Source organism: Entelurus aequoreus, linkage group LG16 (genome assembly GCF_033978785.1).
Source record: "Entelurus aequoreus isolate RoL-2023_Sb linkage group LG16, RoL_Eaeq_v1.1, whole genome shotgun sequence".
In the NCBI taxonomy this organism is placed as follows: domain Eukaryota; kingdom Metazoa; phylum Chordata; class Actinopteri; order Syngnathiformes; family Syngnathidae; genus Entelurus; species Entelurus aequoreus.
The window spans coordinates 18,091,756-18,106,491 of record NC_084746.1 but is presented as its reverse complement, the minus strand read 5'-3'; the positions used below and the strand labels follow the sequence as shown (position 1 = coordinate 18,106,491).

The 14,736-nt window shown below is 38.9% G+C and overlaps 1 protein-coding gene across 3 annotated transcripts in view; it reads left to right on the top strand.

The window, feature by feature from the left end:
• ccdc18 (coiled-coil domain containing 18) overlaps positions 1 to 14,736 on the top strand; it is a 101,231-nt gene that overhangs the window by 39,619 nt on the left and 46,876 nt on the right. For all 3 annotated transcript variants that reach the window (XM_062022271.1, XM_062022270.1, XM_062022269.1), the window contains exons 12-15: positions 4,503 to 4,637; positions 4,709 to 4,786; positions 6,380 to 6,496; positions 14,383 to 14,550. In XM_062022271.1, the coding sequence (XP_061878255.1) occupies positions 4,503 to 4,637; positions 4,709 to 4,786; positions 6,380 to 6,496; positions 14,383 to 14,550 (498 nt within the window). The remainder of the gene's footprint in view (positions 1 to 4,502; positions 4,638 to 4,708; positions 4,787 to 6,379; positions 6,497 to 14,382; positions 14,551 to 14,736) is intronic.

Genomic DNA, 14,736 nt, shown 5'->3' with positions numbered 1-14,736 from the left:
CACTAAGACGTCATGGTTTGAAATCATGCATGGCACAGAAGGTTCCCCTGCTTAAACCAGCACATGTTAAGGCCCGTCTTAAGTTTGCCAATGACCATTTGGATGATCCAGAGGAGTCATGGGAGAAAGTTTTGTGGACAGATGAGACCAAAATTGACCTTTTTGGTCATAATTCCACTATGCGTGTTTGGAGGAAGAAGAATGATGCGTACCATCCCAAGAACACCATCCCTACTGTGAAGCATGGGGGTGGTAGCATCATGCTTTGGGGGTGTTTTTCTGCTCATGGGACAGGACGACTGTACTGTATTAAGGAGAGGATGACTGCAGCCATGTATTGTAGTGTGATCATTGAAGATGAGTCGTGGCTGGATCGTCCAACATGACAATGACCCAAAGCACACAGCCAGGAAAACCAAGAAGTGGCTTTGTAAGAACCATATCAAGGTTCTTGAGTTGCCTAGCCAGTCTCCAGACCTAAATCCAATTGAAAATCTTTGGAGAGAGCTGAAAGTCTGTGTTACTCAGCGACAGCCCAGAAACCTGACTGATGTAGAGAAGATCCGTGTGGAGGAGTGGGCGAAAATCCATCCTGCAGTCTGTGCAAACCTGGTGAAGAACTACAGGAAACGTTTGACCTCTGTAATTGCAAACAAAGGCTACTCTACCAAATATTAATGTTGGTGTTCAAATACTTATTTTCAGCTTTATCACACAAATAAATTGTTAAAAAATCATAGATTGTGATTTCTGGATTTTTCTTTTTAGATTATCTCTCATACAGTGGACATGCACCTACCATGAAAATTTCAGACCCCTCCATGATTTGTAAGTGGGAGAACTTGCAAAATAGCAGGGTGTTCAAATACTTATTTTCTTGACTGTATATATATAAATGTGTGTGTGTGTGTGTGTGTATGTATGTATGTATGTATGTATATATATATATATATATACAGTGGATGTGTGTGTGTGTGTGTGTGTGTGTGTGTGTGTGTGTGTGTGTGTGTGTGTGTGTGTGTGTGTAAAGATGTGTATATATGTATGTATATATGTGTATATGTATGTATGTATATATATATATATATATATATATATATATATATATATGTATGTATGTATGTATTTATGTATACATGTGTATATATATATATATGTTTATATTTATATACAGCCCGACCCCCGGCCAAATTTTTTTAACCCAATGCGGCCTGCGGGTCAAAAAGTTTGGGGACCCCTGATCTACATCAACAATATGATTAAAAACAGTATATATGTGTATATACTGTGTGTGTGTATATACATATATATATATATATATACACTACCGTTCAAAAGTTTGGGGTCATCCAAACAATTTTGTGGAATAGCCTTCATTTCTAAGAACAAGAATAGACTGTCGAGTTTCAGATGAAAGTTCTCTTTTTCTGGCCATTTTGAGCGTTTAATTGACCCCACAAATGTGATGCTCCAGAAACTCAATCTGCCCAAAGGAAGGTCCGTTTTGTAGCTTCTGTAACGAGCTAAACTGTTTTCAGATGTGTGAACATGATTGTACAAGGGTTTTCTAATCATCAATTAGCCTTCTGAGCCAATGAGCAAACACATTGTACCATTAGAACACTGGAGTGATAGTTGCTGGAAATGGGCCTCTATACACCTATGTAGATATTGCACCAAAAACCAGACATTTGCAGCTAGAATAGTAATTTACCACATTAGCAATGTATAGAGTGTATTTCTTTAAAGTTAAGACTAGTTTAAAGTTATCTTCATTGAAAAGTACAGTGCTTTTCCTTCAAAAATAAGGACATTTCAATGTGACCCCAAACTTTTGAACGGTAGTATATATATATATATATATATATATATATATATATATATATATATATATATATATATATATATATATATATATATATATATATATATATATATATATATATATATATATATATATATTTTTTTTTTTAAACTGGATTTTTTTAGTTTTTTTTGCGAATCCCAGTTAATTCGAAAATCTTTTGACACTCCTACAATATAGTATGGGTACATCTTTCATAACTTGATACCAATGATGATAAAGTATTCTTCATTATGGCAGTGATGCAAATATGAATGTTTATTCTTGATACAATGTGACATGCATAAGGTATAAAGGAGGGAATTGCACAGAGTTAGGTCATTTGATGTGGCTGCAACGGACAGAACTACAAGAATGGAATTGTAATGAGAGAGATGTAATTTCGATTGTTGGTCCGAAGATACAGTTGACTGTAAATACTATGGGCCTGATTTACATAAGGTTTGCGTGTACTAAAACACGTGCAAACTTGATAGCACACGCAAAGCTAATCTACTAAACGTGTGAAAAGTGGATTGGGTCTGTTAAATCGGCAGAATAAGGCGTGCAATCCATTTTGTATCTGTCTTCATTAATATGCAGATTATATACTGATCATCAAAACAAACACAATACTGGGAGGATAAGATGTAAATAGCATTATTTAGCGCACGTAGTGTGATTTATCAACACTCATTGCTGTTTTACCAGCACCTTTTTGCATTTTATTTAGCACATGTGAGAAGGTTGTGCAAACTGACAGTTCCACACACAGCTGCAGGATCAGTGCCCGCACTGCACAGACAGACGATGGATAGGCGAGAATCCTCATCTGTGTCAACATTTTGGACGGTCAGAAAGAAAAAAATATTAGACATATCGCCTTTTCAGCAACACCATTTTATAATGTTATAGCTGCTAGAGGACTTAAGAGGCTGATTAAAACAAATTAAATTGATGCTTTTTGGTGTACCGGTACTTTAGAATTTTTTTAATGACGTTTATATATATATATATATATATATATATATATGAAATATTTCTCATATGATAAAAAAAAACTACGTATGCATTTTTTTGTGTCTTGAGAGGAGTGAGCGCAGCCTCTCTCCAATGAGCGCACCTTCAGGTGTAAAAACACTAGCAAAAGTTGTTTCATTGTAGATGCATTGCGTGACTGCTTCTAAAATGCCCATAAAAAGTAGCACATGCATGTTTGAAAACGCCACAGGTAGGAGCATGATAACACGAATGATGCCTTGCATAGCACACGCAAAATCCTCATTTAAATAAAGCGTTCTGCACCACACCATTTGTACACACAGTGTTCGTAAATTGCTTGCAACACACAGGTTTTACAGATTGCACACGCTATTTATCAGAATCAGAATCAATTTAATAATCCCCGAGGGGAAATTAACATTTTCAGCACAATCCCATTCAAGAGCAGACGAACATTACAGGGAGACAGAACAGGATCGCTGACGGGTCTGCCAACTTCCGGCGCCCCTTACAAAACACCGCGTGGTGTTTTGGTCTTAGTAAATTTGGTGTATTGATCGCTATTTACTAAGCAGTGAGTTTGCATGTTCTCTCTGTGACTGTGTTGGTTCCCTCCGGGTACTCCGGCTACCTCCAAAGCCATACACCTGGGGATAGGTTGATTGTCAACACTATATGGTCCCTAGTGTGTGAATGTGAGTGTGAATGTTGTCTGTCTATCTGTGTTGGCCCTGCGATGAGGTGGCGACTTGTCCAGGGTGTACCTCGCCTTTCGCCCGAATGCAGCTGAGATAGGCTCCAGCATCCCCCGTGACCCCGACAAGGACAAGTGGTAGAAAATGGATGGATGGATGGGTTTGCACCACACCATTTGTACACGCAGTTTTAGTAAATTGCATCCATTCCATCCATCCATCCATTTTCTACCGCTTATTCCCTTTTGGGTCGCATGTTTTACAGATTGCTCACGCTATTTACCGCATGGTGTTTCGATCTTAGTAAATCTGGTGTATTGATCGCTATTTACCAAGCATTGAGTTTTCATGTTCTCTCCGTGACTGTGTTGGTTCCCTCCGGGTACTCCGGCTTTCTCCCACCTCCAAAGGCATGCACCTGGAGATAGGCCCCTCCCACCTACAAAGTCATGCACCTGGGGATAGGTTGATTGGCAACACTAAATGGTCCCTAGTGTGTGAATGTTGTCTATTTGTGTTGGCCCTGCCATGACGACAAGGGTTAGGAAATGGATGGATATGAATGTTCACTGCTACTAGTGTTTGATGCTATCTCCCTTTGGTGTAAGATTATCAATCTATCCTGAAAAGCTCCTGTAATAGATGTGCTGTGAAATAGACTCCACAAAATCTACTGGAGTTGAGTTAATAACGTTTCCTTTGCAATCTTCTCAGCCTATTCAAGTGTAGGCGAACAAAAGTCTTAAAGAACTTGACATCTTAACTTCCGCCTGGGTGTATTTTAGAGCCAAATTTGCCACCAAGCACAACCTCAACAATCATATTTTCACTAGCGTATGCATTGATCTGATCACTGACCTTATAGCAACCACTGCTGCCTTCCAGGTAAGGTAAAGCAGCATGTACGGTCAAAATAAATTGCGTTGAGTTGTTAACTGTAATTATTTTCTCTGTGTTTGCAGTTGCAGTTGTCTGTGGACAAGGCTCATTCTCAGTTATTGGAGATGGAGCAGGAGCTGCGCTCTCTCCAGAGAGAGCGAGATGAGGCGCACGCCACAGCTTTCCAGCTTCATACCTCCATAGAAAAGCTCACACAAGTAAGGACGCCTCTAATGTACACTTCTATTGAACAGACTGTGAAAAGGAAAGTGTTTTTATTTGGCTCCAGGAGAAGCAGATTGAAGTGAGGCACAATGAAGAGTTGCTCCAGAGTTTGAACAAGCAGACAGCCGAGTCTGCTTCCAAGGTCAGTACAGCAAAAATAAGTTATCCTTTGGTTGACCAGACAAAATACCTATGTAACTACCAAGTGGGGACCAGCTTCATTGTTCCTTCTATTTCATGTCTTGATCCAAGGCAACTACATATGATAGGCTGAAATGACAAAATCAGTGGTATAGGGCTGGGCGATATATCGATATACTCTATGTATCGCGGGTTTGTCTCTGTGCGATATAGAAAATGACTATATCGTGATATTCGAGTATACGTTCTCACGCAGTTGCTTTTAGCTGCGGGCATTACACTACAGGCTCTTCTCACTCTTTGTTGTCTCTCCTTCTCACAGAGACTTAAAACAAGCACACCTTCTTACATACGTCACATACTGTCGCGCGTGCAACGTCATGCGCCCTCGCCGAACAGACAGGTAGCGACGTGGTAACGTTAGCTGTGATGCTAACGGTGCGGTGTGGGTGGTAATACGAGAGAAAGAAGGTGCGAATCTGGTAACAAATGGAGGAAGAATTAATTCCCAAGAAAAACAGCACGGGGTCCATCGTCTGGCGGTGGTTTGGCTTCAAGCGGGAAGATGTTGAACAATTATGCGGCAAAAGCGTTGCTACAAAAAGTAGCACCACTGCTAATGTAGCATCATTTGAAAAATCACCCGCTAGAGAATGAAGAGTGCTTGAAACTCCGCATGTCAACATCTCCGTTCGGTGCCACACCCACAAAATACCGAAGCAACTATTTCCAGATCAACATCGTATGAAAAAAATAGTCAACAGAAGGAGATAACGTCCGCAGGAACCTACCACATAGCGAAGGACATACACTATTTGATTTCCTATTATGCAGCTCATTTTATTTGACACTTATTGAAATATCTTGTGTGACATCAAGCACAAAAGTGCACTTTATTTGTTTTAAACTGTTGTAGTGGCGTTCTGTACAAAAAGTGCACTTTAATTTAGTGTTGTTTAGTATATAATCTTAGTGACATCATGCACAAAAGTGCACTCATAGCTTGTTTTAAAATGTCTGACAATCTTGCACTTTCTGTTTTGGAAATTACATGAATATACAGTTTTGGTAAATTGACTTAGTTGTGATTTCCCTCTCTGCATGAAAGTTTAAAATAAGCATATATTAATGAAGTATGAACAAGAATGTTTTAATGTAGACACATAGAATCATCATACCGCTGTGATTATAAGCATCAAGCGTTCATTCAAGGCTAAGGCAAAATATCGTGATATATATCGTATATCGTGACATGGCCTAAAGATATTGAGATATTAATAAAAGGCCATATCGCCCAGCCCTACAGTGGTATAATCTTAATTTAAGAATATGCTTTGTACTGAAGACCTCAAACAAAGCGCAAGTGAAGGTGACTGCAGTAAAGGCCTGACACAACATCTCTAAGGAGGAAACTCCATAAAATAATATGTTTATAATGGCATCATGAATGTCTTTGCCATCATGTCATTCTGTACAAATGCCATTGATCTCCAATAAATGGTAATACATGAAAAGGTTATATTTTCTTGTTAAAAATGAGAAATTCACCATTGCGAGTGTTGACTTGAACTTTTGTGTTTTGTGCGTGCTGCAGGTGTGTGAGCTCCAGTCGTGTTTGTCAGCCTGCAGAGAAGAGCTGACATCGCATCTGCAGCAGATGGAGGTCGTCAAGAAGAGCTATGAGGCTAATCTGCAGAAATCCAAAGAAAAGGTAGGCAGTGTTATTAAGTTTCTGATCATCTGCACTAGTCGTCCTCCGTTTATTGCGGTTAATTGGTACTGAGCGTGACTCTGTAAGATTGCTATTAACTAGAATATGCAATTCCATTGGGAATTGCGTGTGAATGCCGTATGTGCGCAAGCTGCGGATACGTGTGAGTGGAAGAGAAATGCTTGAATGATGAGGATGAGTGGAGTCTGCGGATGTTGGAACGCTTCGATTTGGATGACACATTTTGGTTTGTATATTGACCATTCATTTTGAATGGGGGGAAATTCCGGGTAATTCCAGGTAATCTGGGAACTTTCAAAACCGGGGAAACACATTGGCTTTAATGTGCAAGAAGAGTGGAGTATGTGTAAGGCTGAAACGACGCGTCGACGTAGTCGACGTCATCGGTTATGTAAATACGTCGACGCCGTTTTTGTGCGTCGACGCGTCGCATAATTACGTCACACTACCGTCATGGCGGAGCGCAAAGCAGACTGTGCGAGCGAGGGGAAAAACGCACGCCAAAAGTCGTCAAAAGTGTGGGAGTATTTCAATACACAGCCTAATAATGTTGTTGTATGCACACTGTCGAGCGGAAATGGCCTATCATAGCAGCACAACGGCTATGAACGAACATTTGAAAAGAAACCCATCAACCATCAACTAGTCAATCGTCCGCGTTAGCATACGTTGTCATCATTACACAAAAACATGAATGTGTCATTTGTATCTGCTAGGGGTGTAACGGTATGTGTTTTGTATTGAACCGTTTCGGTACGAGGCTTTCGGTTCGGTACGGGGGTGTACCGAACGAGTTTCTAAGCTAAAGCTAACTTTAGCTGCTAAAGTCTTAACAACTTGCTTTGCTTCTCTGCCTCTGTCTCAGCACGCAGCATTGTCCCACCCATACAACCATCTGATTGGTACACACGCAGCATTGTCCCACCCATACAACCATCTGATTGGTACACACGCAGCATTGTCCCACCCATACAACCATCTGATTGGTACACACGCAGCATTGTCCCACCCACACAACCATCTGATTGGTACACACGAAGCATTATCAGCCAATCAGCAGTGCGTATTCATAGCGCATGTAGTCAGCGCTTCAGCGTGGAGCAGATAGGTGTTTAGCAGGTGAGCATCAAGCAGCGGACTCTCCCCAAATGATAATAAACACCTCTCAGTCAACTACTAGTAACATCACTATGAGCCCGTTGACCTACTAGAAACTTAAACTGCAGCTCAGCTCGCTCGCAGTCCTGGTTTGAGGTGAAGGCTAATTACCTCTCAGTTCCAGCCACATCGACCCCTTCTGAGCGCCTATTTTCAGCTGCTGGGAATATTGTAAACAAGAAAAGAAGCAAAGCAAGTAGACATGCTAACCTTTCTTCATTACAACTGTTAGTCACTCACTGGAATGAGTAGAATTGGTTATTGTGTACTGTGTTGGACTGGATGTTTATTTTGCACATTTTAAAAGCAATACTTAATGTTTACAGTGCTCCAGAATATTTAGATTGGCACTTTTTTGTATTGGATGTTTATCTTTATTTTTGCACATTTTAGCAAATAAGCAATACTTTCACTTTTGTTGAAATGTTTACACTGTTGTTACAGAATATTTCGTTTTGCACTTTTTTGTATTGGATGTTTATCTTTATTTTTGCACATTTTAAAGCAAAATAAGCAATACTTTTACTTTTGAAATGCTTATACTATTTCAGAATATTAAGATTTGCACTGGATGTTTACTTTTATATTTGCACATTAAAAAGCAAATAAGCTACTTTTAATTTTGTTAAATGTTAAAAGTTTTAAATGTTTACATTGTTACAGAATATTTTGTCATGTTGTTGTCAATGTTGACTGAGTGGCCATACTTTTTTTTTTTGTAAATAAAAGCCATGCCTTTTGAAAAAACTGGCCTACTTTTATTTTTTCATCTTCATTTTAAATAAAATAAAATAAAAAATAATCGGTAAAAGGAAAAATAATCTATAGATGAATCGAAAAAATAATCTATAGATTAACCGATTAATCGAAAAAATAATCTATAGATTAATCGATAGAAAAATAATCGTTAGCTGCAGCCTTAAGTATGTGGGTGGTAGAACTGTTTGAATCGGGTGAGAAATGTGGGAGTTGTACAACTTTGAAAATATCCATCCATTTGAAATGGAATCTCCTAGAATTTTGGGAAAACCGGGAATTTTTTAAAGTATAGATAATATCACATCTGTCCGAAATGGTGTGAATTTGTTGCTGTGAATCGGTCGATAAATGTTGACTTAGTAATAATTTGTAATTGAAAATTGGTATTTTCCGAATTTTGGGAAAACCGGGAATTTATACGAAAAAAAAGATATGTACCTTCAATGTCTTAAATAAGTGGAATGTTTTGATAGTAGAATGGTTGGAATATGTTGAAAAATGTAGAAGGAGAAATCAAAAGAAAAAAAGGTGGAAATAGGACTTTGGAAAACTGGGAATTTCTGGAATTAATTTGTACTTGGAAACTGGTAATTGGATGTCCAGGATGAGTGGAGTGTGGGAATGGTGAAACAGTTTGAATCCGGTGAGAAATGTGGGAATGGTGCAAGTTTGAAAATTGGCCTATTCATTTCAATGTGATAAATGCCCCGGAAAACCTGGAATTCCTGGTAATCTGTGATATTTGGGAAAATGAAAACTAGTAAACCATCGATTCTCGACCGTGTCGAACATTTTGATACTTGAACGGTTCCAAACGGATGAAAACTGTGGGAGCTAAAAGCTTGTAGGAAGTGGAAGAATAATACATAGATGGTTTGTTGGTGTATAATCTTAAATGCTTTGGCATTCACACAATAAACTGAATATTTTCAGTTGGAGTATAAAAAGACTATTGTGACCTTCTCATACCTTTTTTTTTAACTTTATCAGAGTTCTCTAAACATGAGGTTACACCTACATAATCACCTTTACACACGTTTCCCCCAATACAATAGCCTTGAGTGTGTTCTACTGTAAATTAGCACTCACCGGTAGCCCGAAGGATCCTCCAAACGTCATTGCTGTGGCTGTCGCCTGGCCACGACAACACGACCACGACCTGGAAATACTTCTTTCACATCCTGGGTCATTTCTCTGTTAGAACTGGGCTTCCATCTGTGAAACCATGGGTGGGTGTTGTTTGACAGCTGTAGCTACGATCATCAGCTTTGGTGTCACTAGTTCCTTGTCCTTGCACTGTCATTCCACATGGATCACCACAAAACTGTGTTATTGATGGACATGTTGCCAGTTTACAGCAGGCTCAGTTAGCCGGAAGTGCCGTGCCGATTGCCCATACTACGTCTCGCTGTTGTCTTTTGTTATAGCTCTTGCATAAGTCTCACCAATGTGGAGATGTTATTGATGAGGCAGGACTTTATCAAAAAGGTGGTCAACCTGAGATTGTTGCAGTAAAATACTGTCGTACCAAGAGTACCAAGAGTAGTTCACCTTAGGGCTGGGCGATATGGCCTTTTTTTAATACCTCAATATTTTTAGGCCATGTCACGATACACGATATATATCTCGATATTTTGCCTTAGCCTTGAATTAACACTTGATGCATATAATCAACCCAGTATGATGATTCTATGTGTCTACATTAAAACTTTCTTACTTTCTTCACTTTCTTACTGCATTAATATATGCTTATTTTAAACTTTCATGCAGAGAGGGAAATCCCAACTAAGTCAATTGACCAAAACTGTATTTATTAAACAGTTATTAAGCAGTGGCACAAACATTCATGTCATTTCAAAACAGAAAGTGCAAGATTGTCAGAGACATTTTAAAACAAGCTATTAGTGCACTTTTGTGCATGATGTCAATATGATCAGTTTTGGGTTAGTTACTGAAAACCAGTAACTAGTTACAGTTACTAGTTACTTTATTTCTAAATTAACTCAGTTACTAACTCAGTTACTTAAACCAAAAAGTAATGCGTTACTGTGAAAAGTAACTATTTAGTTACTTATATATATATTTTTTATTTTTTTAAGGCCCCATTTAATGCCCTTTTAGCCTTCATTTCAGTACTGTTATTGCACTGGAGAATAATGCAATGTGTTGATAAACTTGACATGCATTTGCATCACTGAACTCTGCTAAGCAATGTGCTCTACATACAACACACAAAGACAAAGATATGTTTCAAAGGGCCAATTTGTTTCAGGCCAGAACAAATTGACAAAACTATTTTAAGTAGCTGCAACATAACATACATAAGTAACAAACAGCATAATAACAGCATAGCTGTAAACCAAGGAAGGCACACACTACATACATAAAGCCTAACCAGGCGTTTTTTTATCTCAAGGAATTCTGAAATAAAATCATGTCTGAAGCCCAGAACACTCTACTAGGGCTGGGCGATAAAACAATAACAATATATATCGCGATAGACATGTGATCAATATCAATAGAAAATGGGGTCCATAGAACGTTCGATAATTTCACTGAGTTCTTTAGAAAAAAATAAGAAGAAAGGCAGAGCCGGAACCGCACGGCATTCTGGGGGGTGTAGGCAGAGGAAGGGCTTTGGCCTCTCGACCTATCACGGCCGAGCCTGAACCGCAAGGCATTCTGGGAAATGCTAATAGGAAGAAAAAAGAAAAAAAAGCAACAACGGCTAGCTGACGACGAGGAGTGAAACCAAACGGGAATATGAGCGCGGCAGCACGAGAGGAAATTGTAAATAAAAAAGGAAACGTCACGTCACCAGTTTGGCAGTATTTTGGATTTTTTAAAATCCGATACGAATCAGAGTAATACTGTCTTCAAACTTTGCAAGGTCGTCGTCCCGACCAAGTCTGGGAACACGACAAACTTATTTTACCACCTGAGCCGCTCTCACCCGCTGGAGTACAGCAGTATCAAACAGCCACAACCATCTACATCAGCCGGTGCAAGTGGAACAGCACCGAAGCGGCAACAACAGACCACCATCGTCTCGATGGTGGTCTGTTGTTGCCGCAGACAGTATTACTCGGCAGCAGTGCCATACGACACAAATTCAAAACGTTATAAAGAAATAACGGATGCAGTGGTGTATCAATTAGCGAAGGACATGCTACCGCTCAGCATAGTTGAGAAGTCTGGGTACAAGAATCTCATACACGTGCTCGACCCCCGTTATGTTCTACCTGGCCGAAAGCACTTTTCCAAGACAGCTATTCCTAAGCTTTACACAATGTGCAGGGAATCCGTGGAAAAGGAGATACTGAAGTTGGTTTGATTTTTCCATAAATGACTGAAGAGAGTAACAGGTTTGTTTTGTCACAGATGTTCAGACGCAAGTTTTTTCCGATGTTTACAATATTATGTAAGACATGTTTTTTTCTGCTTGCTTAATGTGACTGTTATTTATTTGCATATATTGTTACCAATATGGCTTTAAAGCCTGAGTTGTACACTACTCATTTCTTAATTACAATACTTTGCACATTTTGTTGGATTAAGCATTTATTTAATGTCAATATTTGCACATCGACCAGTATTTTCTGTTATCTGACTGTTTTTCACAATGCTGACCTCGTTCTAAAGGTTAAAGGTTATATTTAAAATAAAAGTATTTAAATTCAGCCTTTTTTCTCCTGGTCTTTATTTAGAATAGTTTTTTTTTTTTTTAAATCAATAATTATCGATATCGACTGATATGAAACACTTATATCGTGATACATTTTTTAGTCATATCGCCCAGCCCTACTCTACACATTTCCCCACTTAGTTTAGAGATAAGGAAAGATTGGCCTGGCCCACTAGCATCCCTCTTTATGTTTGTGAACGTTATAGTCTATACATTTAGAGTGATGTGATAATCAAACACTCTAGAAGTCTAGAATGGAATAGTTTATAAGAGAATTGACAGAGTGTGTGTACCTTCAGTGTGCAATGCCTCGTTAAAATCCAGCCGCTGTTGGAGGTGGAGGTGAAGTGTGTGTCTCTTTACTAGCTTCGTCGAAGCATGTTGTTTTTGTAGCGGTTTCAGCATTTTTGAATTGCTAGGATAGGATCTTTGATCCAATACACAACTTACATTCAACTAAAATGTTATTTTCTTTGTGGTCGACAAAAGAAAAGTACTGAAAATATCTCCATTTTAAGAAACTGGGCTTCGCCATGATGTCTTGTTAGTAAACACAGACACGCCCCCTCCCACACACACACACATACACACAGACAGCGTGCGGCGCACCTCTTCCTTGTCGCCTCTTCCGCAGCGCTGCAATAAAACACACTCAGATCTTCTCAGTTTCTAGCCGATACTACATAAAAAAGAACGCAGTAACGCATCATGTAGTAATGGTAACTGAGTTACTGAATATAAAAAATAACGCGTTAGATTACTATTTACCGCCGATAGTAACGGCGTTACAGTAACGCGTTACTTTGTAACGCGTTGGTCCCAACACTCAATATGGCATATCAAAACAACACTAAATTAAAGTGCACTTTTTGAACAGAACGCCACTACAATAGTTAAAAACAAATAAAGTGCACTTTTGTGCATTATGTCACATAAGATATTTCAATAAGTTTCAAATAAAAATGAGCTGTATAATAGGAAATCAAATAGTGTATGTCCTTCGCTATGTGGTAGGTTACTGTGGACGTTATCTCCTTTTGTTGTTGACTATTTTTTTCATACGGTGTTTATGTGGAAATGGTTGCCTCGGCCTTTTGTGGGTGTGGCACCGAACGGAGATGTTGACATGCGGAGTTTCAAGCACTCTTCATTCTCTAGCGGGTGACTTTTCAAATGATGCTACATATTAGCAGTAATGCTACTTTTTGTAGCAACGCTTTTGCAGCATACTTGACAAATTACGGTTGTCTGTTCGACACATTCCCGCTTGAAGCCAAACCACCGCCAGACGATGGACACCCTGCTGTTTTTCCTGGGAATTCATTCTTCCTTCATTTGTTACCAGATTCGCACCTTCTCTCTCTCGTATTACCACTCGCACCACAGCTAACGTTACCCATGCCGCTACCTCTCTGCTTCGCGAGGGCTTATACGTATGTGATGTATGTAAGGAGGTGCGCTTGTTTTATGTCTCTGTGAGAAGGAGAGACAACAAAGAGTGAGAAGAGCCTGTAGTGTAATGCCCGGAGCTAAAAGCAACTGCGTGAGAACGTATACTCGAATATCACGATATAGTCATTTACTATATCGCACAGAGACAAACCCGCGATATATCGAGTATATCGATATATCGCCCAGCCCTAGTTCACCCTTAACCCGGAAAAAAGGAAATACCGTATTTTCCGGACCATAGGTTGCACCAGGCTATAAGCGCACTCCTGATGAGTGGGTCTATTCAGGTCTATTTTCATACATAAGGTGCATTAAAGGGGTCATATTAGGATTTTTTTTCTAAATTTAAAACACTTCATTGTGGTCTACATCAGTGGTCCCCAACCACCGGGCCGCACAAGAAATGTAAAAAAATAAATAAATAAATATATATATATATATATAAATAAATGTGTATATATATATATATATATATATATATATATATATATATATATATATATATATATATATATATATATATATATATATATATATTTTATTTTTATTTTTTTTATTTTTTATTTTTTATTAAATCAACATAAAAAACACAATATATATATTATATATCAATATAGATCAATACAGTCTGCACGGATACAGTCCGTAAGCTAACATGATTGTATTTCTTTATGAAAAACAAAACAAAAAAACAACATTTATTTTCTAATCTGCCATGTAGTGAAGCCGCAAGTTTGAAGCGCAACGGAGCAAGGGACGACTGTCCCTATTTCATCCTGGCCTCCCATCCCTCTTTCTTCTCTCTTTTCAGGTGTGTTCACTGCAGGAAAAACTTCACGGTTTGACCCGGGTTGCTGAGAGCGCCAGTGATCAAAACCTGCAGCTTCAGCTATCCCTGCAGCAGCTTCAGACCATGCTGACAGAGAGCACGACCCGTATCGCAGAACTGGAGGAGAGCCAGAGTCAGCTGCAGCGACACGTGAGTGCAAGGTTTTTAAATTATGGACAGTTTACTGCTAATAATCTTGTTTGTTCAATTGTCAAATGTTCTCAATACGAATGACGTTCCTTAAAATCTGACATTTGTTTTCACTGATCTGAGTTTTTCTGCACTTCATCAAGTGTAAACAGTTTATATCAGGGGTCACCAACGCGGTGCCCGCGG